Genomic DNA, 27,587 nt, shown 5'->3' with positions numbered 1-27,587 from the left:
ACTGGTGCGAGAATTCTTCAGGGTAGTTATTGTCTGAGGGTATCATCTACTCCTCCTGGGCAGTGAACTTTGTTAGTTATCTGTTTTCTTAGCAGTACAATAATACACCGTACCTGCATGTGCGAGAGAAAAAAGAGAAAAAAAACTTTCAAGTGTTTACATGTGTATGCGCAAAACAATGTCCTTCAGTTGGGTTATTACTGCAGTGGGTGGGGGTCGATGGGCAGAGGGTTTGGGGCTCAACTGGTAGAGGTCTCTTTACTCTTTGATCGTGTGACCATGGGGTGGGCGGTATGGTAATTACCCCTTTCTATTTCAGTAATTGTCTCTGGGGAATCAGGGGTGTGGCAGGGTATGGGGACACTTTGGCCGTTAGCTGCAGTAGAAGTCCCTTCCTCCGTTGACGACGCTGTTGCTGTTCTTTCAAAGGCCCTGTCGGTGACGCTAGGGCGGGTCTGGAGTTTGCAGATCTTTACGTCGTGTAGGTGATTCCAGGCACGTTTGTCCTGTAACTTTACTGCTCTCGTTGATACTTCCTCTACCAGGTGGGGGCCAGTGAAGCGTGGGCTGTTCCACTTTCTGTTGAAATTGCGGAGTAGTACGTGGTCACCTTTAGCAATTTTGCACAGTTTTCCCTTTTCCAATTCTTCATCCGCGTCTTCTTGTTGATCACTCTTAGACCCGCCCCGCGTGCGCTCGAGCTGTTGAGACACAAACACTACACTAGTAATCAAAGAAGACACATATTGGTACATTTCATCACCAAGGACAGTTGCAGTACTCTCATGGTCGGTGAATGCTCTTGATGTTGGCGTCAGAGGAAGGCGCATTTGACGTCCGGTCACCACCTAGTGAGGGGTGAGGTAGTGGTCGGAGCCTGGTCTATTCCTTAGCTCAAATGGGGCTACCGGAAGGCAACACAGCCAACTCTTCTTTGTTGTTTGCTGTATTTTTGCAATTGCCTCCTTTAATAGGCCATTCAGGCGTTCGCATATACCGTTGGCCTGCGGGTGATATGCACATGCAAATTTATGCTTGATGTTCAGTAAGGATGTGATATGTTGGAACATTTCATTGGCGAAATGCGGGCCATTGTCTGACCGCAGTATTTCGCACACCCCCCACCTGGGGAAGACCTCCCTCACTAGGAATTTAGCTGCTCGAAATGCATCTGGGTGTGAGCAGGGCCCTGCCTCAATCCACCTCGAGAATGGGCATACAACTACAATCATATACCTATTTCCTTGACATACGTTGATCATATCAACATAGTCAATGTGGATGTGTCGGAAGGGTCCCTCTGGCCGGGGTATAGTACCTTTTATCACCTTCAGCGTGTGACCGGCCGTGAACTGCTGACATGTGAGACAATTGCTGATAAAATTTGACACATGGGAATTTACCTCGGGGCAGAACCAATCTTCCCTAATTCGTGCTGCAATGACTTCCTTGCCTGTGTGGGCTGGGTGGTGTAGTTGGCTCAGGGCGGTGTTCAATAGTGCCAGTGGCATTACCATCTTTCCAGTGCTACCCTGGCGCCATAGTGCGTCAGTTGGCGACATTGTACATCCTCTTTTTACCCATATTTCTTTTTCTGCCATTGGTGCAGCCGCTTGTAGTTCCATTATCTGTGTGGCTGGGAGATGGGTGTACCCTTCTCTTATTAACATCTCCTTAGCTATTCCCCTCCCTCTCCCTCTCTCTGACTCTGGGGGGTTCCATATCTCGCCAAAATATGCAGCATACTTCGCGTGTGCGTCTGCTGCTGCATTCCCTTTTGAAATATGGTCTTCTCCATTAGTGTGTGCGGTGCATTTGACCAAGGCTAATTCTTGGGGGTCATTTATTACTTCAATTAGTTCAGCCAATAAGAGGGCATGTTGCACTGGAGTGCCGTCAGCTCTCCTAAACCCTCTTCTCCTCCATTTGGACAACCCTGAGTGGACAGTAGACGTGACAAATGCACTGTCGGAATATATGGTTACTCGTTTGTCAAAGCTTTCCTTCAACGCCAAGATCAGTGCAACTAATTCCGCCGCTTGAGCAGAGTAATGCTGTGGTAATTGTACGCATTTCATCACCACACACACCGGTACCTCCGTCATTTTTACCACTGCTGCCCCAGTTCTCCTGATTCCGTCACTTTGGTCAATTGTTGATGACCCATCAATGAACAAGAGCTCACCTCCGTCTAGTGCGTTCTCTTCAACCCTTCTAGTACATGAATACATTTCAGTAGTCTTTGTACAATCGTGTGCATAGTCTCCTTCCTTAATTGCTTCTGCTATAAACCTTGCAGGGTTGACCGTGCTGCATCTAACAATTGATAGTTCAGCTCTAGATAAGATTATCTCATAACCTGACGCCCTCTGCGTTGTTAGTGTGGACTTAGGCTTGTTCAATATTGCAAATAGTGCATGTTCCACAAATAGTGTGGTTGGGCACCCCATGGTGATTGCTGATGCTTTCTCTACCGCAAAGGCAGCTGCGGCGAGACCTTGTTCGCAAGGGAAATGACCTAGCATCACAGGATCCAAGTGGCCGCTGTAAAACGCTACTGGTTTGTAGCCCATGCTTGTTTTTTGAGCCAACACTGCTTTCATTACTGCTGAGTCGCAATGTGAAAATATAAAGAATTGTCGTTCATAATCTGGGGTGGCCAGTACCGGAGCGGTTGATATTGCGTCTTTCAGTTCATCAAAAGCCTCTTTCATTTCCATTGTCCACCCCAACTTTTTCTCCCCTTTGTTAGCTTCTTTTAACCCCTCAAGTAGGGGTCCTATGTATGAGCTGTAATCAAATACCCATGCTCTGCAGTAGTTGCACAGGCCCAGGAACTGCTGTAATTCTCTCACTGTTTGTGGCAATGGCGTTTTTGAAATGGCCTGTGCTCTTTGTGGTGCAATCTTTCTTCCATATTGGGATATGAGCTGGCCAATGTAAAGTACCTGTTCCTGACAGTACTGTAACTTTTCCTTGTCTACCTTGTAAACTTATTCAGCCAATATTGTCAGCATCTTTAATGAGTCCTCTCTACATCTTCTTTCGTTTGTGCTGCAAATTATTATGTCGTCAACATACTGCAACACTGTGCTTTCTACTTCAATGTTATAGATTTATGTCAGTGATGTTGGAGGCACCAACAATGTGATCAAAACTAAGAGAAACGTCCTTACAATCAGCGAAATAATAGTATTTGTGAAGACAGATGTTCAGTGATGTCAAAATTGAAAGGTCTTCCAAGTCCAACAAATTCTTGCACAGAAAGAGTTGGGTGTTAACAGATTCCTGTGCTAGAGATCAGAAAAGTTAACTGAGGCATAATTGTCAATATGCTGCATGAATAGGTACTACAGCAGCCTGACTGACTTACAATATCACCTGTTTTATACTATTTGTATCTGAACAAAGCATTATTTCCTGACAGAGCCGACCGTTGGTTGAAAACCTGGCACTGAACCTCACATCGGTGGGTGATCTAGAAAATCTAACTGTGACAGCACTGTATTGCATTTCTTCCGCATTCCAAAAACAAAGGGCTCCATTTATCCATGAAAAGCAAGAAAAGCCTTAAGACAATCGGCTTCCAGATATATTCGCTCTGATCTAGGGGACATTATTCTAATCCACAGATATGTACTGCTTCCCTACCTTAGTATCTGTCAATATGACTGGGGATAGCTCAGGGGTAATACGTTGGTCTTGGAAGCAAGGCAACGCAGAGCAACACTTTTTTTCAAATCCCGGTCTCACACTTAGAACTGGTCTCCGGTATATAAAAGATGAATTAATTTATTCATTAAAGCCCGTAGCAAGGTTGGACAGGCTCCCGGCTCCTGCGAATAACAGAATCTACACAACTCTTATAGAGCAGTGGGCGGAGCTATGTAGCTGCTCTAGTTGCATTATCATGGATACGCTGGTGCTTTGCGTTTGAGAGGCTGTTGCAGGCTTTCACTTTGAATGCCATTGATTCCTTTGCAGCCTTAGATTGATTGACATGGCATGGGTTATTGTGTTCAAGTTCAATAATCCTTAAGTGCATGCATCAGCAATGCCACTCCAAATGTAATTTAACTCAGAAGAGAGTTTATTCAAATGTTCCCGGCCCTTTAGTCCGGTGTTGGTTACAGCAGAAAGGGCTCCACCAAGGCCGACTCAGCCGCACATCCTCGTATTTCTTCCCCAAAGACATGTCTACGGCTTCCTCGCCCATCATTTCCCGCGGAAGTGAGATCTCTTCTTCTGAAAGTCAAGCATGTCCTGCCGAAGAAGTGTTCTAGTTTTAGGTCAGAGGAAATGCCCTCTTCTACCCACATCTGGTTACGTTGCTTAAAGTGCATCTAATTTGGTGAAATCGCTTCTAGACCGATCAGGAAATGTTTTTGATACTGGATGGAACGGGAAGCTTAGCGTTCGCTCCAGTGTTTACAGGCCCTTGTACTAATGGTTCAGTGGTGGCTAGGTTTATGAAGTTTCACATTTAACCTCTGTATAGTATTATTTTGATATTTTAATAGCATTTTACTTCTTTATCCAAATTACGTGCATGCGCGTCCACACTGAAAATCTAGGCCAATTGAAGTTTAACACTGAGTGCCAGGTCTTTAAATCACAAGTCAAATATCTGACGAGGGCACTGAAGGAGGAGCCCCAGGACCAACTCTGGATTCAAAGCAAAGCGCCAACATTTATTCAGCTCCTTGCACAAAGATTTTCAGATTTTTCTGTCCGTTTTCTTAAGTCCTTTCCAGATCAGAGAAGGGGTCAGTATATGCAGGACTTTATGTAAAGTCCACAAGCATTAGTACCAACAACCCATTATGGAAAGCTAAGGGTTATGTGTAAATGTAAGTCCTGCCGGGTGCAAACAGAATTAAAACTGAACAGAAGTACAAGTCCAAGAAATGGATAGCAATCATGCGGTTGATAAACTGTAAGGCAATCTAATAAGGGCATGACGAAGCACAATCTAGAAGACAGGGTTGCGGAAATGGCATAGGTCATAAATATGTACCATAACAGATGTGTCATTGACAAACAGAATTACATTGGGGCATTTGGAAGGCATTAAAGACTATGGGCCTCATAACGAGTTTGGAGGCAGCCATGCTGCTATTTGCGGCATGGCTGCCTCCAAACTCTGGTCCGGGTTCCTTGAATGAGGAATTACCGGGCCATTCCAACCATGGAGGACCCGGTAATTCCTCATTCAGTTTACCCAACCCCATTCCCATTTGAGCCCCCATAGGGCTCAATGGGAATGGGGAGAAAGCTAACTGGTCCCTTCGCGGGACCCGCAAAGGACGTCTGGTCTGACCAGATGTCCAGAGCGGGTCCAGCGAGGGAACCTCATAATAGGGCGGAATGGGTTTAACGGCTCCAGCACCATTACACCCATTCCGCCTGGGTCGTAATGAGGCCCTATATCATACATGAAGAGAAAATAAGAGAGCAGACGGGTAAGGCTTGACAGGAGCAGGGCCATCTTTAGTGCAAGGCAGTACTTGGCAGCCACCAATGGTGCCATTAGCATGAGACTGCCCTTATGAGTAATTAATGTGGCCTTAATGCTAAGGGTGACGAAAGGTCTTGCACCAACTCTGGCATAGAAAGGCATGCTTGGTCTAGAACAGCATGCCGACTATATGTGCCGGTCAAGTGGCACAGCGAGAAGAGCACTCGTTTTGACATCCGTGCAGAGTCTGCTAATGCAGGTTCGAATCCCGGCGGGGCCAAACTCAGCCTTTCATCCTTCCGAGGTCGATAAATGAGCACCACACACCGTGGGTAATAATAAGCAGCGCTCAGATACCTGAGGGTTCGTAGCGCTATATAAGTGCCAAATTATTATTATTTATTATTATTTACACCTATGTGGAAAGGTCAGTTTTCAGGTCAGTTGAATGCTAATACACTGAGAGCTAAATAAACACACTGGTTGGTCAAGCACTGGAGTATAGACCAGGTTGTCCTGCCTATTCACCGGCAGCATGCACCCAGACATGTCTGGGAACCCCGATAGACCAATCAGGTTCTTTAATCACTGCAGGCAGGTTCAATCTAGCCAGCAATAACATATGGAAAATATGTAATATGCTTTTTATTCGTTGCTGATTATTGCCTAGTCATGGGTGATGAGGGTAAGACACAATACATTCCCTTATGAAATTGATTGATCATTTTTCTTGTTAAACTGATTTTAAAGGATTTAAAGAAGGGCATATTTGGTAAGCCTATCCTGTCTTTCCATAATGGCTGGTGTACATGTTTGCTGGTTCACCCTTCGTTCAGAAAGTGGGAGGCATAGATGCCGCTGCTGTTCCTCAGACTCCTTTGCTCTGGCCCTACATGCGATTTAGCTTTCATTCTTTTCACTCTTCTCTCAGTAAAGGTACTTATTCTATCTGCGACCTATGCATGACCTGTTTGTAACCTAATACCTTCGATTTTATCAATACAATTTGCACCTTTAACGGTTTCTCACTGCTTCTCTTCGACATTTGGTGGATTCATTGATTTTTCCCAATGGGCAGGTGCACTAATTCCACTAAGGTCAGCTGTAAAACCGCCAAGCAGGCAGCAGGGCGACGGGCGCACTATTAGAACAAAATGAAAAGGCACAGGAAGGCACAATAAAAACCTTATAGGACATGGGCCAAAGTGCAGTGAAGCCTCTGTTAGTTCAAGCACAACTTGCACTGCAATACAATCCTTCAGAAGGCAGAGTAGCATTACAGTTACAACTGCATCAACGCCCTCTCATCCTATACTTCGTTGGGTTCTGCGTAGTCAAAGCAACAACCACCATGATAATCCAATTGCTCCAGAAGCTGGAGCTCCAACTATTGCCAGTCGGCCTACTCTGCCGGTGACACTTCCCCAACCTCCATCTAATGTTACCACTGAATCTATGGACCTTGAGGATTTGGAGGAAGGTTTTGTGTCTATAGACTCAATTGAATCATTTTGTTCCATTGAGGACTTCCTGGCCCTAGTTGACAATCAACTGGCAAAGAAAGCGATTGAAGATACTGGTCACGACTTTGCTAGACCAGCTGATGTCCCTGAACATAGTTCAGGGACTGGATTAAGATATGCTAAGAATTCACCCAAAGCAATTCATCAGTCTGCAGACTATATAAGTAGGGTTCAAACTTTGGTGACCAGCCTACCCCTAGAGGGTTGTGTTAATCTTCCGGATAACATCACTGCTGGCAACATCATTGTCAATGCAGTTGCAAGAAAGGCAGTAGAGAGTACACAAAAAAAACTGGTATGGCCAAATAATGCACTGTTCTAATTTGTATTCTGCCCAAACGTGGACTGTGTGGGAGCAAAACTGGACAAACTCCTGAACTCGTATATGCAGAAGTTGGGTTTGTCATTATTGACATCTAAACATACCGAAATGGCCATGCCTCTTTCAGGCAGTTATCGTACAGAAACTGGTCTGGCATTAAATTGCCGCCACTCCATTAGCTTGCCAATAAAACCACACTAGTATACAGATAATTTCAGTGGATCAATGCACTGGTAGTATCGCAGCAAACGCAAACAATCTTAGCAATGACCTGGGAGGCACGTAATGTGATTAGAGCTCTTGGTGGACAGTCTCTTCGGGCACTGCTTTTTTGACTGCAAACAACACTCCAACAACTCATGTATATAGTAAGGATGTAACAGAACTCAAGTCTGTGACAAGATCTCATTATTCATCAAAAGAGCATGACCTGGCACCAGAAACAAGGGTTTCCAATCTGACACCCACCTTTGCCAGTCTAGTCTCGCAAGATGCTGTGCATCTCCAACTTTCATGAATGGAAGTCTTACTTCAAGAACTAATGGAAGCTGCCACCTTTTTAAGGGAGGAGCACATACAAGACCACATTCCACTGGAGAAAAGCTTAGACTTGATAAACAAACGTGTAAATCAATGCAGACTATGGTACGATAAAACTTCTACCGAAAGGTTCACAGAAGTGGCAGTCGAGTAGAACCAATTGCTGCATTTTAGAGCAACTGATGACGACATTTCAAAAAGTGCTAATAACATTGAGGCCACACATTGTCTAAGACAAATAACATTTAAAAACAAAGGGCAGTGTAATAAGGTCAAAAGTTGTCCATCAAAACATGTAGAAGTGGTAAAGAAGCTGGCAGCAGTTGTTCTGGTGAGAACTGAGGCATGTGACAGATATTTAAAGGAGACTGGAATTTTAGATACCAATTCCATCTTACCTGCAATTAATCAGCATGTTTGTATGATGTTGGAAGCTCAGGACACAATTTATATTATGCAACCAATGATTCGAGATAGCATGCCAAAGTGCATAGATCCTGGTATAAGATGGTAGGAATCTTGAACAAGCACTCAATCAGATTACTTGGACAGCTGGAGAAGGCAGAACCTTATTTGCATCTTCAAAGGCTAATTTCATGGTAATAAAAACACCTATAGAAGAAGACTAGATTAAGCTCTACATGATCATTTTAGGATTATTGGCGCTAAAACCAGATGCTTACTCTATTACCCATCCTGTCGGGACTGTATGTACTGTGGTGGCTGCAGTGTAAGAGTAACTTTCGCAGTTGCAAGTATTCGCAATATATTCAGGAATGAACAAGATTTCCTCTCAGCCTCCGGTATTGAGGTGTACCTAGACACTGGAGCGAAGCACTGCAATCTCCATGAACATTGGTATCTGCCTGATCTCGCACAAAGAATTAAGACGTGGAGACCACCAGGGGGCGCGGAGCATGTCGGACGCGTGAGGCTGCACTCCTGTTTCACCGCAGGGCCTAGTGGGATATTCCAGACCCCGGCCGGGGGTTCAGAGCCCAGCCGAAGAGCTACCATCGGCCCACGCAGTTTACCCCACAGAGGGAGGGCGCCTGGGGCCCACCACAAGCTTCCCCACGGTGCAGGCCCGATCCACAGCCCCAAGAAGGGGGCCCGACCGAGTGCTGGCTACGGATCCCAGGGAGCAGCGGGGACTGCGGGGCCAGCCTTTCCTGTTGAGCTGCAGGGAGACCAGAGGGGTCATACGCCCCCCCCCACCACCACCTGCAGAGCGCACCCGGAGGATGCAAGCCGGGGGGGGGCACTATCCCTGGGCAGCACGGGGCGCGGTCCCGCATCACCAGTATCCCGCCGAAACAAGCACTGTCGAGGCCCAGAACTCTGACCCCAGAGAAGGAGTCAGAACAAGCACTGGGTGAGGGCTGGGGACTGCGAGGCCAGCTGGACTCCCAGAGACGAGGGGAGACCTGGGGGGGTCACACCCCCCCTCCACCGCCACCACCGGCAGAGCACGCCTTGAGGACGCGACCCGGGGGGGGCTATGCTTTCCAGGTGGCCAGAGGCGCGGGCCGCCGCGCACGCACCCCGCCGAAGAGAGGAACTTCTAGGGCCAGACCCGCGGCCCTGGGGGAGAGGCTGAACAAGCGCTGGCTGCAGGGCCGGGTGTGCGCTGTGGTCCGTGAGGCCGGCCTGACTCGCACAACTGTGGAGAGCTCATAGGGGATACTCGCCCCCCTCCCCACCACCACCACGTGAGGAGTGCGCCCTGAGGACGCGAGTCAGGGGTGGCAGCGGTCCTCGGGCAGCCTGGGGTGCTGTCCCACCCCACAAATACCCCACACACTCGGAGCTCTAGGGGCCCACGGGCCGAGGAGGGGCCGCCCCAGGCCCCCCCCTCGGATCACCAAGCCAGAGCGGAGGAAAGAGTGGCGAATTGCCGGAGGGACCACAGGAGAACATCCCCTCAGTGGAGTCCGGGGCCTTCTGGTCTGACGATTGAGCCCGCAGGCCTTCCCGGCCCCACGTTACTGGTGGCGCCCACAAAGGAGGACACCGGCCTTCCAGGCTACATAGAGACTACCAGGGCAGCGGTTCTCAAACAGCAGAGCCCAACGGCGTGACAGGACAGTTAATAAGGTGAGGAGGCGGCGGGGGAGAAGTGGAACACAGGAGCCTCAGCGGAGGGGGATTTCCCCCCCTGACCACCCACAGCTGATAAGCCCAAGGGCCGCCCAGGGGGCTTTAGAGGCCTCCACCACCCCAAATCCTTGGGTCCCCCCCCCCTCACTGGCACTAGGGGCCCACCCGGGTGGGAGAGCCCCTGCACTGGTCCGGGAACTCCCATAGCCCCTGGGGGACACCATTAAGATCGTTAAATGGAAACACAGCTCTCCAACAAAGAAGTAGGGCCGGGGCCCCGACCTGAACATTCCGGACTCCCCGAGGTGAACCTACGTAGAGGCACCACCCCCAGGTGCCCCATTCTGCATTGACCCTGGAGCAGACCCCACCCTCCGGAGCTATCACCTCTCTGCAGCGCTTTCGCCGGCATTCCCCGGCCCAGACCAAGGCCCCTGGAGCCATCATGCCCACGGTAGGAGACCCACCCCCAGCTGCACTCGCCAAGGACAACCTCAGGGACATCCTCCAAGAGATGAAGGTGCTTCGCACGGACATACAGGCGTCCATCCTAGACCTCAAGGGGAGAGTGGACACGCTGGAAGACAAAATGGAGGGGATGGAAAACAACCGTCTCCAGACAGACCTTCTAGACATGAAAAATGAGGCAAGGCTAACGGTCTTAGAAATAAGAGGACATGATTCTCAAGATGGACGATTTAGAAAATAGAGAACGTCGAAATAATCTGCGCATTATGGGTGTGACTCAGGAGAGAGGGGAGACAGCTGCCGACGTGGGGAGAAAAGTCCAGGGCTTGATCAACCAACTATTCACGCTTGAAGGGGGCACGGAGCTCCAGCCGGAAAGAGCACACCGATGCGGAGGAGGTGCAGGGGACGGCCCAAGGTCCATCGTGGTGCGGTTCCTCCGCTATAGGGAGAAAATGGAGGTCCTGGAAAAGGCAAAAAGGTTGGGGAGCTTCATCTTTGAAGGGGATACAATCAAGATTTATCAAGATCTTTCAACCCTCACACTCACCCGCTCACCCAATGGCTCACAAGCCAGGACATAAGATACAGATGGTCTTTCCCATTCACCTTATCCTTTGAACGAGCGGGGGTGGACTACAGGGTGATCAGCGGAAAAGAGGCCACACAGGTGCTGCAGGTTCTTAAGGGAGACTCTTAAGAGGAGGGAGAAGGAGCGGGAACCCAGGAAAGGGCAGAGCCCAGGAGAGAACCGGAGGGCCCTTGGTCGACAAAGAAGAAAACAAAGGGCAGGAGAACATTTTTAAAACCCTATACCCCGCTGTCTGAAGCAGGAGGAGAGTAGAGAAAGGAACAGGATCCGGTGAGGAGCCCAAGGACAGCAGCTGGATAACCCCGGTCGGGGGACACAATGTTTGATCTTGAGAACTGCGGTGCATGAACATGCTTTCGCTCTGGTGTGCCTGTTGGCAAGCGTCTCAAAAAGGGGAGGGAGGGGGAGGGGAAAGGACACGGAGGGGGGGTAGGGGACCTCAGGCTCAACTCAGATCCAGCTCCAAAGGGGATCAGGGCAGTTCCCACAGGACTGAGAAAATAGCGAACTCAATGTGTAGAAGTAATGGTAGACAATGAGGGAAAGGGCTGGGTCGAGACAATCAGAATAGGCTCACTCAACGTCAAGGGGCTTAATTCCCCAACAAAGCGCTCCCTTTTGGGGCGAGAAATAAAGAAGACAGGCGTAGACGTCCTCTTTATACAGGAGACCAGAATCGTGAGGGGTGAAGAAAGGGCCATCCCCGGAGCACACGTGGGCCAGGCATTTTGGGTATCCGGCCCCACAAAGAAAGGTGGGGTCTGGATACTGCTCCACAGGCACCAAAAACTGATGTAACCAGTTGGGGGAGGGAGGACGGAAGGGCGTTGGTGGTGTCCGGTAACCTGCATAACTCCAGGGTCACTCTAGTAGCCATCTACTGCCCCAACGTAGGTCAGTGGGAATTCATCCAGGAGGTCATGGAAGAAGTGTGGCACAGTGCGGAAGGACTCCTGTTCCTGGGTGGGGACCTCAACATGTGGGCGGACCGGGATCTAGACCATAGTGGGAGGATCACCCAGCCAGATGGCGCAGGGGGGGAGGCCGGAAAGAGGGCTCCGGGACTTGATGTGGAAACAGGGGCTGGTTGACATATGGAGGGAACTCCAGCCGAAGGCTAGGGGATATACTTTCTACTCAGCAGCCCATGGAACCAGAACGAGAATAGATTACTTGTTTACAGGACACCAGTACATGAGCAGAATAGATGCATGTGAGATTAGCCCGGTCAGCTGGTCGGACCACGACATGGTCTGGACAGACGTCAGTATCTCAAGTCTAAAAACCAGGGAATGCTTGTGGAAATGTAACTATTTCCTTCTGAGGGACGCAGTGTTTAGGGAGGAAATGTCATCTGCAATCAGAGAATTCTTTGAGCTAAATAACACGGGAGAGGTGGCTCCGGAGATTGTCTGGGAAGCGGCTAAGGCAACCTGGAGGGTTAGGTTGATAAGTGAAGGAGCCTCCAAAAAGAGGGAAGAGGACCCTCCTGTCCCACAGGTTGAGGTCAGAGATACTCTCCCTGGAAAGGTCGGAGGGGAAGGGGGAAGGGGGAAGGAGAAAAAGAGAGGGATCTGGGCCTGGCGAGAGAGAAGAGACATGAACTCGGGGAAATAGAGCTGGGCAAAATTGTGGCGGGACTCCAACACCTGTGCCAGAGGTACGATGAAAAAGGCGACAAGGCCGATGCCATGCTCGCAGCCAAACTCTGGGGCCAAAGAGCTGACAGGTGGGTGTCACTAGTCGGGAATGCAGCAGAGGGGGAAAGATCAGACCCGGAAGGCATAGCAGAGAAATTCGCTAGCTATAATGAGTCTCTATGGGAGGGAGGGGGAAGTGGATAGGGAAGCACGACAGACATACCTTGATGGGTATGCCTCCCGTCTCTTGGAACGCCGGAGTCCAAGGCTCTAGATGCCCCGATAACGGAGGAGGAGGTGCTGAAAGCAATATCTCGGCTGAAGCTGGTTAGGGCCCCTGGGGAAGATGGATTCACTGCAGGATCCTATAAGGCCTTCTCGGGCCTTATTGGCTGGTCTATTCTCAAATATAATGCAGACAGGGTGGGCGCCCCCGTCATTTGGCAAAGTGCTGATCACGGTGATTCCGAAGGAGGGGAAAGACACAGCAGACTGCCGCTCCTACAGACCTATCTCCCTCCTCAACGTGGACGCCAAACTGTTCACGAGGATTATCGCGATGAGGTTAGACATGCGGAACCTAATCCACCCAGACCAGGTGGGCTTCATTCAGGGTAGACAGGGGGCTGACACGCTTCGTAAAACTCTGCATCTCATGAGGATTGCAGCTCCGAAGGGGGATAACCCGGTCTTGGTGCCTGTCGATGCCGAGAAAGCGTTAGATCGGGTCGACTGGGGGTTCCTGCATGGGGTACTCGAGAAGCTGGGGATCGGGATCAGGCAGGCCATTAAAGCCTTGTACAAGTCACCTTCAGCCAGAGTGACGGTTAATGGACGCCCGTCACGTGCTTTCAGTCTCCAGAGACGGACAAGGCAGGGCTGTCTCCTCTCCCCCCTCCTCTTCGCCATGACCATGGAAATACTTGCAGAATACCTCCAGAGGTTCTTCTATGGTGCAGGGCATAGAATTGGGAGACCGCACATTCAAACTTGGCCTTTATGCAGATGACATCCTGAGCTACCGAAGGTAATCCACATGATCAATCCCAGCCGCTTTGCAGATAATCGAGCAGTTCGGCCGTTTCTCCGGCTTCAAGGTCAACATAGGCAAGTCGATGATCTTTCCATTTGCCTCAGTTGCTGACAGGTGCTTATCCGAGTTGTCCCCTCTAGGCCTCCAAGTCTGTGTTGATGGGATAAAATACCTGGGAATTAATATTGTAAGACCGAGTGAGGACCTGAGCCAGGCAAACTACCCCCCACTGTTTGAGAAATTATTCAGGGAAATGGAAGGCTGGGGGAAGGGGCAAATCTCATGGATGGGTAGAATAAACGCGATAAAGATGAACCTGCTCCCCAGAGTACTGTACCTCTTCCAGATGCTTCCCCTGGAGGCCCCCACAGTACACCGAAGACTATGACTATTGGCACATGTGGTGGACCTGCCAAAAAGTTCAAACGTATTGGTTGGAGGTGGTTAGTTGGATCAGGGAGGCGAGGGAGGGGGACTACCCACTAGACCCTGTCCTGATGATATTTGGCTTACAACAAAGGGATGAGTGCTGGGAGAAACTACCGGACCTGACACTTTCTTTTCCTGGCAGCTAGAGCGGCGCGAGCCAGAACCTGGAAAAGAGCGGCCCTCCCTACAAAAAGGGCATGGGTGGCAGTGGCCAAGGACATCTACTTTATGGATAGACTAACGGCTGCAATACATGGCTCAAGTGTGCAGATAGAAACAGACTGGTGGCAATTTATAGAGGCGTTTGTCAACACAGAGGACGGGTCCAGATGATAAATGGAACTCTCCACCCGGCCCAAAACTAACTTTTGCTTAAAACACAATGTAAAGGACTCAGGAGAGTCGACTACACTTAGAGGGCCATAGGCCCGGTTGGTGCTGCCCAAAGAGGGGAATCTTGAAAAGCAGACACTGAGCCTTGGGGAAAGAGTGGGGGGGAGGGAGGGAAGGGTAGGGGAAGAAAGCACCAAAGTCTTGTGTTGCCCTAATGTTTTGATGTTACGTGCATGCGCCCAACCTACACTATATGCATAAACTCTTTTGTTGCCTTCAAAAACCAATAAAAATTGAATTTAAAAAAAAAAAGAATTAAGACGTGTACCCTTCATTGCCATATTGGGCAATATGAAGTCTTCAGTGGTATTGGAATAATTTGGGATCCTTAGGCACTGAAGAAATTATGGAAGTGAACCCCCTGGATCTAGAAAGAGCACTGAGTGGTTCTACACCAATAGAACTATCAGTACAGGCCAAAGATCACCGACTAGTTCTACACACTGGCCAAGCATCCTGTCTACAATAACACCATCATTTTTCTACAACAGAGGGGAATTTAGGTCTGACTAGGATTATACCAGGCAACCTGACGCTAGTCTCCTGGAATATAGCCGATTTATAAAATAAGCTGGGTGACCCTGACTGTCTTTATAACTTAATTTGATGTACTCCTTTTCCAGGAGACTTGGGGGCTCTCTCTAAATGAAATGCCTTTCATATTCCGGCCCTAAAAAGCAGAAGAAATAACAGCGGTTTTGCTACATATGTCAATAGCAAATTACATGTCACCTGTAGGTCAGAAACAGTTTCCAAAATGGCACAGAGTGCCAATATTGGTGTGGGTCAGGTAAGCTGCTGACAATCCTACATTTCTATAATGCCTCACAGAGTTCAGTCATGAGCTCAGATATTATTAAATGTACTTGATAAGACTTGTGTACAGCAAATGTTGAACTGTAGCAGTAGACCTATGCTCATAATCGGGAGAGATTTTAACCTGAGGCTGGGTGATTGTAATCTGGGGGTGGTGTGTTCTCAGCAATATACCTTGCTCTCAGCATTCCAACACCCAGCATGCTGGATGGTACTCCATCAAAGACTAGTGAATCGCTCCTTCTCAAATGATTTGATAAGGGAATATGCACAGGTAATGTGAGGTTACCATCGGACACCCTTGGTCAATTCACTTTCAGGAATTCCAGATACAGATCAAATATTGATTACTTCTTAGTACACATGTTAGACTGGCACAATCTAAATGATCTGTGTATCATACAACGTCCTGAGAGTGACCATGATTCAATAGTTCTCTTTGTGAAATTCCAAAACAGTGTCACCAACTACCAGAGATAATCTGTTTCACGCAACCATACCCAGAGGTGACCTCTAAAATGGGCAAATTTAGACAAGGAGAGAATTTCACACAAATTAATCAGTGTATGTTTAGGTTGTATAGAAACTTGCTGGACCAGTTTAGATGCAGATTTGGCGCCATTACAAGCCTTCAATGGCATAATGGAAAAGCAAGGATGCATCTTACTTTTGTCCCCAAGCCTTGCCGCTTCAAAAACAATTATCCTAGCTGGTACACCAAGGAATGTAAAAAAATGAAATCCCATCTATTAGAAATCATAAAAGACCCCAACAGCAACAAAGAAAGCTTGGCCAGGCTGACACAGCTTTATAAAAAAACATTAACACAAGCCAAAAATACTTGGAAATATAAGGCCTGGCAAATGTTAGAAACAGCAGCAAAAAAAAAAAAACAAAGGTGAATTTTGGAAAATGGTCTGTAAATGGATGGGACCACACTCTAATGCTACTACTATATAACCATCAGCTGAAGCAAGGGTTAAGCACTTCTCTGAGCTGTGTAATTCCTCTGCTCAAGCCGTAAATTTAATTAAATCAAATACATTGAGCTGGAAGGTAATTCCATTCAACTATTCATCAGTGTATTCTACAGTTACAGAAGTATTGAGTGCTTTAATTTCTACTCCATCAGGTAAAGCGCCTGTCCCTGATACGATAGCATTGGATGCATTCAGGAATAATCATTTGATATGGGTGCGTGTATTAACTAAGATCTTTAACGCGAGCTGGAAGGGGTCAATGATACCTTTTTTTAAAGAAAGGCGATAGCTTGGATCCAAGATGCTATCGACCAATTTCACTAATCGATTCCACAGCTAAATGGCTGGGTAGGATAGTTTACAATCGTATAAAAGATTGGGCAAAGACCGCTAATATCTTCTCATACAAACAATATGGATTCAGAGCAGGAGTTGGGACAGTCAAGTTGGTCCTTAACCCCAGGCTGATGCTGGACAGGTATGTCCGGTGACATGCTTGCCCACTCTACCTGGGGTTTATGGACCGGAGCTCTGCATTTGATAATGTGAGACGGCAACAATGATGGCATATTTTATATCCTCTTGGCCTGCCCTGGCCACTCCTAAAACTGTTTTCTTTGCATGACATTGTTTCTGCTGTGGTGAGATGGGATAGCAAGGGCAAGGTTGCATCACCTTTTTATGTGGTTAGTGTAGTCTGGCAAGGGTGTGTGCTGGCTTCTTTATTATTTCATTTTTTTAGAACACTTTTGTCACAGTTAAATGAGCTAACAATGGACAAGCCCAGAATAGCAGGCAAAAACATGTGTCCTAACATACCAAACTGGTCACTGAGTATGTCAGAAGTATGAAATTGAGAGATCTGACCCAGAATGCAGAAACAACTGATCTTATGTCTGTGAGCAATCCTTCTGGTAACCTACCCTTCATTCTAGCATATGGACGTAAACTGAAGTGGGTTTCCAAATTCACTTATTTCGGGATAGTGTTTAACAATGTGCTGAACTGGCAGGATCACATCAATTATTCTGCCATTAAATTCTCCCAGATAAATTGCACAATTATCAGTATTGAAAAAGATATAGGTGGTTTCACTTTTAATGTAATATTTTCTTTCTATGGGTTCAGGTCAATTGCAACTACTGTATATGGTACTGAAGTGTGGGGGGTTCTCTCCTGTGCCACCAATCCAAATTAAAGAAAATATGTTCTTATGAAATCTGCTTGGAGTTGCAAAAAGTGCCCTGACACACTTTCTACACCTAGAGGCTAGTCTGGATTATATAAAGGATCATATCAGTGTCAAACCACTATTATTTTGGATGAGACTATAGTCAAATCCAAAACCACATCTGATAAATTATATCACCAAATAATTATTAGTCTCTGATATATGTACCAAAATTCCCTGGCTTAACCAACTAAAAATGTAATTTTAATTCCAAAGCCTTATCAAATTCTTCAGCCCCCTTTCTAATATATTGCAAAATGATGTACCTCTGGTTCATTTGAGATGTATGGAACAGTGAAGAAATCAGCGTCATAGTAGTGAGATTAGGAAGAACTCAGTATCTCATTATTTTATGCATGGTTGTTATCCAACAAAAGCTTATTATGTATGCTGGTCCCTGAGTCCCTGCACCAGGAGTGTGCTGTTCAGTTTAAGCGCAAACTGCCTACCCATACCCACTGCATTGAGTCATCGTACCCATATCAGTGGCTTCCATTTGAGTGCCCTTTGTCAGTATAATAATCCATTTCACGGTGACCTCACACATTTCTTATTCTTTTTTCTTATAAGTTCAATGCTTTTACTCCCATTACTGAAAGAGAACAATTGTAGAACAATATCTGATGCAAAACAAATCTGTGCTCTGCTCTGAACAAACGCGCCGCTCCAGCGGTCTAATCATTTATAGAAGGAGCTTTATTAATCAATCAAGAATGTTGTCTGAGCAATTAACTTGTTTTTATACATCCCATATGGGTTTTACTAATGTGTTTTAGTGTTTTAATTATTTAGTATTGTATTCTTTTATGATGGTTTTTAACTTTTGAAATAAAGATGTTTAAAGGCATATTTGCCAAATATGTCATTAGAATATCCACATGTGATCTAGTATTAATTTAAAAATCAGCTTGTGCTACTATGGCTACCTGAAATCCTCCCTAGACAACTGCTTAGAAATTAGATCTATTTTTAAAAAGGCAAATAACAAGTTAATTTTCTTGTCTGAGTAAAATCATTGCAGAACAATGTGCTACAACATTCATGGGTCAGGTATTCCTCATTTTTCAGCCAGCGCACATATACATGTTGTGGATGCTCTTGTCACATGCAGGGTTACCCGTGAAGGGTTTCCCCCCAGATCCCCACATGCGTGCAGTTCCTCAGACTCTGCATAGAGGAGAAAGGATGGCTACTGCCATTTTTGCATTCACTCGAAGTAGGTTGCATCTCACCGCACAATCCCTTAGAAAAAGACCATTTTGATGCTTAACATGCCATCACAAATAGCCATTCTCCAGCATGGGGTCTGGTATGGATTGACATGCTCATGAATATTCCCCGTCGTCAGGCTGGGAATCCTTGGTAAAGAAAAATCAGTATCAGTTTCGTTTTTGATCTGACTTTCGTAGTAGTAACCAATCACTGATCTCTGCGTCATACTGACCACAGCCAATGACTGCCCTCTCCCTAAGCCCCGCCTCTGGCAGCCATCTTCAGATTTTTACCGCACGTTCAAGTGTTGGGATCCTCGTGCTTTTGCTCTCGAGCTTTAGTGCGTTTTCGCGCTTTTTTCATAGGAAAATTCTCTCTTTTTTCGGTCAAAAGAGCCTCAAGCTCCACCGTTTCTATATCCGATCAACAGGGACTCGTGTCGGATTCTTCTACGCCCCTCAAGGGTGAAGATTTCGTCGAGCCACGCTTTTGGAGGACTCCAGGTTTCTCAGGCTCATCTCGGACATGGCCCAGGAGAAGGGAAGCTCGACGCCCAGAAAGTTGTTCAGGGTCTGTCCTGCGTGCCAGCTTCAGAATGTCTTCAAGGAGGACGAACACTCCCTTTGCCTCTACTGCCTGCATGAGGACAAGACGCACGTGGAGAAGGACTGTGCGTTTTGCGGGAACATGTCGGAGCGGACCATGAAGGACCACCATCTGCGTCTCGCCAACTGGCTGGAAGGGAAGAGCCCGTCAGGCGAGAAAAAGAAGTCTGAGCGGCCTTCTAAGACCTTTGAGGGCGCCCCGGCGACGGGGGCCCAACAGAAGGCCAAGCACTGCGAGTCCGCGGGCACCGGGAGCGCCGAACGGTCAGGCTCTTTGGTTGCCAGGCAGGGCGCAACCTCCCCGGCGCCATCAACCACGAGCCAACGCTCTGGCTCGGGTAAGAGGAAGTCCGAGCACCCGGCAAAGCTTCTGGAGAGGCCCCGGTCGAGCTTGAAGGCCAATTCGGAGGGCAAATGTCTTGATCCACCCTGCCAAGGCCTCTATCGAGACAGTCGCGGCGGCCCTGGCTCAGCCTCTGGAGGCTACACCAGTGGAGGCGACCTCGGGGCCCAGAGTCTCCCTGCCACCGCGGAGGGAGTCCTCTTTCAAGCCCATCGACAGGACCCCCGTGAAACCCCCGACGGAGAAGAAAAAGGGGGGGCAGGAGGCCGTCGTGGATTTGGCCTCAACCTCTGAAGAGGAGCTGATCGAAGTCTTAAGCCACGGCATTGGTGTGGAGGAAGACCAGCCCGTCGGGAGGGACCCCGACGAGGGAGACGACGAAAACGTCGAGGGTACCGACGAGGTTCCTGTCCGCCCGTCGGAACCCCCTCAACCAGTGCCGCAAGACAACTCGGCGGCCATTTTGTTGGCTATACAGTCCTTATGCTCGGAGCTAAGGACGAGATTGCCGTTACCACCAACGGAGGAACTGCTCCCGACGGGGGACCCGGAGCCAGGCCCTTCTGGGAGCCCTCCTCCTAAGAGAAGGATTCATCCTCCACCTCCTTTTCAACCATCGCGCCATTCTCAGCCCTTCTCCCCGTCTACGACCTGGGGGATGACACGGGGACGGACACGGCCGCGATGGGTACAGACGACGAAGTTTACGGCGAGGATCTTCCGTCGTCACCTCCTCCCCGGGCTTCCCCGCCCGACGAGATTGGATCGTTTCATGCCATGATCGCCAGGGCATCCGAGCTTTCCAGCTCTGCCCGGAAGAGAAGAAGAAGGAAGGCTTCCTTTATCAACGGCGCAAGACCAAGAGGAAGACGGTCCTCGCTGTAACTCTACTGGACGATATCTGGGATGAGGGTCTCGCCCTCCTCAAGAACCCATCCACAACGCCTGCGAGAAGGGATCGGTACGAGAAGGCCAGGAAGAAAGCGTGGGGGGGGGGCATCGGCCTCTACGCCAACTTCCCCCCCGGACGGCGAGGGAAAGAAATTGGACACGATGGGACGCAGAGTCATCTCATCGGCAGCGACGACGATTAAGGCTGCCAACGCCTTGGCTATCGTAGCCCGCTACGACAGGGAGTTGTGGTACAAGATCGCCCCCCTGCTGGACTTCCTACCGGACGACAAGAGGGCGGAGGCCCTAGAGATCTTGCAAGAAGAAGTGGCGTCGGACCACGCCATTACGGTAGCGACGGACATCGCTGATACTGGTTTTCGCCAGTTGGGCAACGGCGTGTGCCTTAGACGGCATGGATGGCTCAAGGCAACGGATTTCTGGCAGGACGTGCAGACCAGAGTTTTGGACATGCCGTTCGACGGGAACAACCTGTTTGCGAAAACAGTGGACGATTCCCTGCAAGCCATCAATGCGGAGACGGCCCGGGCTCTTGGTGTTCTCCAGCAACGACGGATGCCCTTTCGGAGCACCGGCGGCAAGCAGGGTGCCTCCAAAGGTTCCGGCGGCGGATATTTCACCTACCGTCAAGCGGCCCGTTCGTCGTCACAGGAAGCCTACAGGGGACGAGGCAAGTCGGGCGGACCCCGCCGTCGTCGTCGGGGAGGACAAGGCGGCAAAGCCTCGTCGAAGGAGGACTGAACCGGCCGTGGGGTCTGGCGCCCACCGGAGCACCCCGGTGGGAGGCCGGCTGGCGAACTTCGTCGGCGTGTGGGAGTCCATCTCCACCGACCGTTGGGTGCTGGACGCCCTGGCCCAGGGTCACGCGCTCCAGTTTCTAAAGAAGTGCCCGTGCGCCCCCCCCCCCGTGGCCAGGAAGGAACATCAAGTCCCTCAACCTCTCTTGGAGGTAAAGGCAATGCTCAAGAAAGGCGCCATCGAGCTCGTCCCAAAGAGGCTTCGGGGCTCCGGAGTTTACTCAAGATACTTCCTCGTGAAGAAGAAGACGGGAGGATGGCGTCCCATCCTGGACCTACGACGACTGAACAAATTCATCAAGGTACAGAAGTTCCGGATGGTCACCCTCCAACATGTCCTGGGTCAGCTGGAGGAGGGCGATTTCCTGTCGTCGTTGGATTTGGAGGATGCTTACTTCCATATCCCCATCCTAAAGGGACACCGAAAGTTTCTCAGATTTGTGGTCCAAGGGCGGCACTACCAGTTCAGAGCCCTTCCCTTCGGATTGAGGTCAGCACCCAGGGTGTTCACCAAGTGCCTCGCACCGGTGGCTGCGCCTGGTGGGGATCCACGTCTACCCCTACCTGGACGACTGGCTCATCCGAGCAAAGACAAGGGAGCTCGCCGCGGAGCACACGGCGAGGACCGTCCAACTACTCACGGACCTGAGATTCTCCATAAACTACGCCAAGTCCCACCTGGTGCCCGCGCAAGACGCACTGTTTCTGGGAGCGAAACTCGACACAGTGGTGCTTCTGTCCTCGCCGTCGGAGGAAAGAACGAGGGCCATCTTGGGCAAGGTGCAGCGGATGCTGGTTGCGGACGCGGCCAAGGTGAGGTCCATCAAATCCCTCCTCGGAATGATGTCTTCTTGCATTTATCTCATCCCCCTGTGCAGGCTTCGGATGCGCCCGTTGCAGGAGTTGATGGACGCTCGCTTGATCCAGACGACAGGCAGCTTCGAGGACAGGATCACACTCTGACGGCGGGCATGGACTTCCAGACCCCGGGCCACCAGAAGACCGTGACCACGGATGCCTCGCTGGAAGGGTGGGGAGCGCACACCGAAAATCTGCACGCGATAGGCCTTTGGCTTCCGAAGGAGAAATCCCTCCATATCAACGTCCTGGAGCTCCGTGCAGTGTTTTGGGCCCTCAGGTCCTTCCTTCCGTCCCTCAAGGGCAAGGTGGTGAGGATCTTCACCGACAACACCACCACCATGTTCTACATCAGGAAGCAGGGCGGTACCAGATCCCCAGCCCTGTCCAAGGAGGCGCAGGATCTGTGGCATTGGGCCGTCGCCCAAGGGATGTTTCTGGTGCCATTTCATCTGGCAGGAATAAAAAACAGCTTGTGCCACGAGTGGGAACTATGACAGGATCTAGTGGACCGCCTCTTCCGATGGTGGGGCACACCCCAGATCGATCTGTTCGCGACGGCGACGAACTCCAAGTGCTGGAGGTTCGCCAGCAGGTTTCCCCAGCCAAGGAGCATGGGCGATGCTTTCTCGTTCCCCTGGGAGGGCCTATTTCTATACGCGTTCCCTCCTTTGCCGTTGCTGATCCGGCTCATCAACCAGCTCAAGAGGTCACGGTGCAGGATGATCCTCGTCGCACCCGCGTGGCCGAGGCAGATATGGTTCCCGGACCTTCTGGACTTGTCAGCGTCCCCGTCAATCAAGCTGCCAGTGGACGCAGATCTTCTCTCCAGGGAAGGAGGCGCCATCCTCCATCACGACCCGAAGTCGCTGACCTTGCAGGCCTGGCTCCTGCAGCGCTAGAGTTTGGAGGTTACGACATACCGGCCGACTGCAGAGAGGTTCTTGCAAAGGCCAGGGCGTCCTCAACTCTTAAATGCTATGGACACAAATGGAAGAGGTTCTCTGTCTGGTGCCACGCACAGAAGATTAACCCTCTATGGATTACGGCTCCGCAAGTACTGCCGTACCTACTGACGCTGGCCAAGGCTGGACTAGTGCACACTTCCATCAAGATTCATCTTGCTGCGATCTCCCGATACACCAGAACCACGGGACGGACGTCTTTGTGGTCTCATCATCTGGTGAAAGAATTCATGAAGGGACTGTTCAGATCGTTCCCGCCGGTGAAGGCTCCGGCCCCGGTGTGGGATCTCAACGTGGTGCTGACCAAGCTCATGGGACCTCCGTTCGAGCCTCTGCACTCAGCTTCGTTGAAGTTCTTGTCGTGGAAAACAGCGTTTCTTGTGGCCATCACCTCCGCACGATGAGTGGGAGAGATCCAGGCCCTTTCCTGCAAGCCCCCGTACTTGACTTTTCACAACACAAGGGTAGTGCTCAGGACGCACCTCTCCTTCATGCCCAAGGTGCCGTCGGACTTCCACCTCAACGAAACCTTGGTGTTGCCTGTTTTCTTCCCGTCGCCTTCATCGCTGGCTGAAAGGACTTTGCACTCGCTGGATGTGGCTAGAGCGCTGAAGTTCTACGTGGACCGCGCCAAGAGTTTTCGGAAGACGTCACAACTTTTTGTGAACTTTGGACCTGTCAATCAGGGTAAGGCTCTCTCATAGGCTTCCATTTCCAGATGGCTCTCCGGCTGTATCATGTACTATCATCGGTTGGCAAACCGACTGCTGCCCGGCCGTCCGAGAGCCCATTCCACCAGAGCGATCGCAGCCACCACGGCGTTCCTATCTGGTGTGCTCCTGCTGGACATCTGCAGGGCTGCTACGTGGAGGTCGACGCACACCTTCACGAAATTCTACTGCGTCGACCGGGATTCCAGGGAGGAGTCCAGGGTCGGCCAAGCAGTGCTGCGCAACCTGTTCGCCTAAGGTGAGCCTGGTGAGGAGGTAAGAGATGCTTAATGTTGAGTTGTTGTATTTCTTAATGTTGAGCCTGTTGCCACCTCCCGTGGTTCTGCATGTGTCTACTGCTAGGTATTCTTTTATTCATGAGCATGTGAATCCATGCCAGACCCCATGCTGGAGAAGGAACAAGTTACTTACCTGTAACTGTTGTTCTCCAGCATGGGTCTGGCATGGATTCACATGCGAACCCTCCCGCCTACCCCTCTGCGGCTCTTCACTTGGTCATACTGCCACTTCACGTGCTACCAAATCTGAAGATGGCTGCGAGAGGCGGGGCTTAGGGAGAGGGCAGTCATTGGCTGTGGTCAGTATGAAGCAGAGATCAGTGATTGGTTACTACTACGAAAGTCCGATCAGAAACGAAACTGATACTGATTTTTCTTTACCGAGGATTCCCAGCCTGACGACGGGGAATATTCATGAGCATGTGAATCCATGCCAGACCCATGCTGGAGAACAACAGTTACAGGTAAGTAACTTGTTCCTTTTGCAGGTTGGCCAGGTATATAGTGGTGTACATGCTGGTTCGGTGTACCAGGTACATCTGAGAATTCAACACACAGCACTTTCACCAAGTACTCAGTGTGTAGGCGCACATGCAGTGCAGAGGAACTATGCATGTGGACCACCAAGTACACAAGAAAATTGGCAGGTGATGTGAAAGAAACGTGGAATGGCTTTTTTTTTCTCTGCATCCACCAAGTGGAGTGGAGAATGGGGGCAATAGTGGCATCAACATCCTTTAAAGGTTTGAAAGCGTAAAGCTAAATATTTGAAGTGATTAGGAAGGTTTCTTCTAAACTGAAATATAGAAAAGAATGGTGGAAACAACTAGGGAAAAAATCCCTCGACTATATACCCCCCCCTTGTGTGAAGATTTGTTTCAAATAGACGATAACCTGTTGTTTGATTGTATCACCTCAGCTGGTCCGTGACAATGCAGATCTTCGCTGTGAGCTTCCTAAACTTGAAAAACGTCTCCGAGCTACGGCTGAACGAGTCAAGGCCCTGGAGAGCGCACTGAAGGAAGCCAAGGAAAATGCCATGCGAGACCGCAAGAGATACCAGCAGGAAGTAGATCGCATCAAAGAGGCTGTGAGAGCCAAGAACATGGCAAGGAGAGCACACTCTGCTCAGATTGGTAAGGCGATTGTATTGTTCCCCCTTAATGAGGACTATTTAGGGTGCAACCATTTAAAAGCCTGATGCCAAAAATCTTGGTCCATTTCATATGAAAATGTAAACGAATAGAAAACCAGATGCAAATTATATGTAACTCTCCAATACATGTAAACTGAACACAGATCATGCCAAAGAAAATCAGTCGATGAAGGATTCTAGTTGGGATTTGATCTGGCATTACTCCGAGTGGTAGAGTGGTGTAAAGAAAACCATGCCCTCTCTAAATTGGTGCAATGTGATACTCTTTATTGTTTTTCAAAAAGTAGTTTCTATAAATATTATTGCTCAGTGTCAGGATTTCTTGGTCACTCTGGGACTGCTTTCCCCACCCATTCACTGTTTTTTCCAGGTTTTACAGTTTGTCAGTGTCCATGTGGTTTCTCAGCACCTCAGGGTTCAAGCATCCTCTCATTTTCAGAAACCTCAGGCAGAAAGTGCCTTACAATTCTCACCCCGTCACATGGTTCAAGTTGTTTCCCGTTCTGAACACCTGTCAGGGTTCAAGAGCTTTCATGTTCCCACTGCCCCTTCAGGTTCAAGTGATTACAGTATTCCTTAGGTCCATCCCTTTTTCTCCATATGTAACTGATTAACTTTCCACGGGGATGGGACCAGATCCTTTTGCCCAGCACACACTCCCATAGTCCTACCCGTCCAGACAGTACCCTCTGTCTTGCCCATCAGTCTTTTTCTAATGGGCTCCTCTCTGTTTGGAATGTTTGGGACCTGCTGTGGCCGGTGCTTGCGTAGTGACAAACGTCTGATACACACACTTTCATGGCGGCTTCAATGCTGGGAGGCTCTTTTTCCTCATGCTCTGGCACAACCTAACAAATTGCAGCTTAGAAGAAGCGGCAGGTAAGTGATAGCATTTATTCACACCATCATGTGGCAGTCGTTTTTGGCCAGAGATCATCTGCTTCAGGAGGAACCCTAGTGGTTCTGCTATGTGCATTAATAATAATGTGAGAGACCCTAGGGTTCCCTGCTCTGCGGCTAAATCTGGACACAACAATGATGTTCTCTAACTCAGGGTAACCCAGCGGATCCCCTTGTAAGGGATAATTCCAAAGGCAACCTCAAGGATTTACTGGCTAATGTTAGGGGAAACCTGCAAGATGCCCCATTAGTGGCTAACTCTGGAATCGTTCCTGGGGCTTACCATGTCAGTCTAAATCAGTCAAGTCAAGAAAGATAATCTGTAAGCCGACTACGGGTATTAAGAGCAGTCATCCTACTAGCTGATTTCAGTCCAAAGATCCCCAAGCATTAAGCAGGACTTCATGTTTGACTGAAGGATCCATATAGCAGCAGGCCCCAAAACCTCCCTCGGGTCAGGGTGTGATGCATAGTAAATGAAATAAGAAACTGCAGACAGCAGTATGTAATAGGACGATGCAGGTGTTCTTTCAGAGCTGCTTAAATGCTTGTATCAACATCAGCTTCTGTATGTGTGGTACACAGGAAGGAAGAAGTTACTTCTCTGACCTCTGGGGCCTCCAGTGGCAGGGATCCTTTTCAGCAAAGGGTGGGGGATGATGGGAGAAGCAGGTTTCCCAGGCTAACACTGTGTTGCAGAAAACTGTGGGGCATTGAAGGCTTATTATGCAAGGCACGGTAGGGGTGCCATAGGTCCAGCTCTTAATCTGTACCAGGCACAGGCCAATGCATCAACAATGTATGGGGCCAAGCACTGAGGTCACGCAGACACACCTCTATAACAGTTACAGAAAATAAATGTTCTAAAGCAACTTTATTGCTTCCGCAAAGTATCCCAACCGGCTCCATTCTAATGGAGTGTAATTTACCCCCTATAGGTGTAGAAATAGCTATCGGACCAGTTTATTACTGGGTCCGGGTCTGGAGAAAGCAGGAGTTTGGGAGATCATGTGAGGTATTGGAGCATGTATTGTCGCTGGGGGGCTGTCAGAAGATTGGCTGGCTTGTCCACGTCAAAAAATGGCTTGTCCGGCTGGGTCTTTCTTCTTATTGGTATGATCCACGATCAATGGAGGGAGACTCGAAGGACAAGGGTGGTGGTGGCCATCAAGAGATACAAACTGACCAGAGCAACGACAGCCACAGGGGCCTTGGCCACAGGTCCCACCTACCTAGCTGTAAAGAAGATGAAGGGTTTAAAAAGCAATTGGAACATAATCAAGCCATCATATACCCATGCTTTAT

At 49.3% G+C, this 27,587-nt stretch overlaps 1 protein-coding gene across 1 annotated transcript in view; it reads left to right on the top strand.

Annotated features, from left to right (window-relative positions):
• KIF5C (kinesin family member 5C) overlaps window positions 1-27,587 on the top strand; it is an 870,858-nt gene that overhangs the window by 755,733 nt on the left and 87,538 nt on the right. The window contains exon 24 of the mRNA XM_069616501.1: window positions 25,146-25,362. Coding sequence (XP_069472602.1) covers window positions 25,146-25,362 — 217 coding nt within the window. The remainder of the gene's footprint in view (window positions 1-25,145; window positions 25,363-27,587) is intronic.

This window comes from Ambystoma mexicanum, chromosome 9, assembly GCF_040938575.1.
Source record: "Ambystoma mexicanum isolate Mex_15411 chromosome 9, UKY_AmexF1_1, whole genome shotgun sequence".
NCBI classification, from domain to species: Eukaryota; Metazoa; Chordata; class Amphibia; order Caudata; family Ambystomatidae; genus Ambystoma; species Ambystoma mexicanum.
Note: the sequence above shows the minus strand (reverse complement) of the source record. Positions and strands in the feature narration are given on the sequence as shown.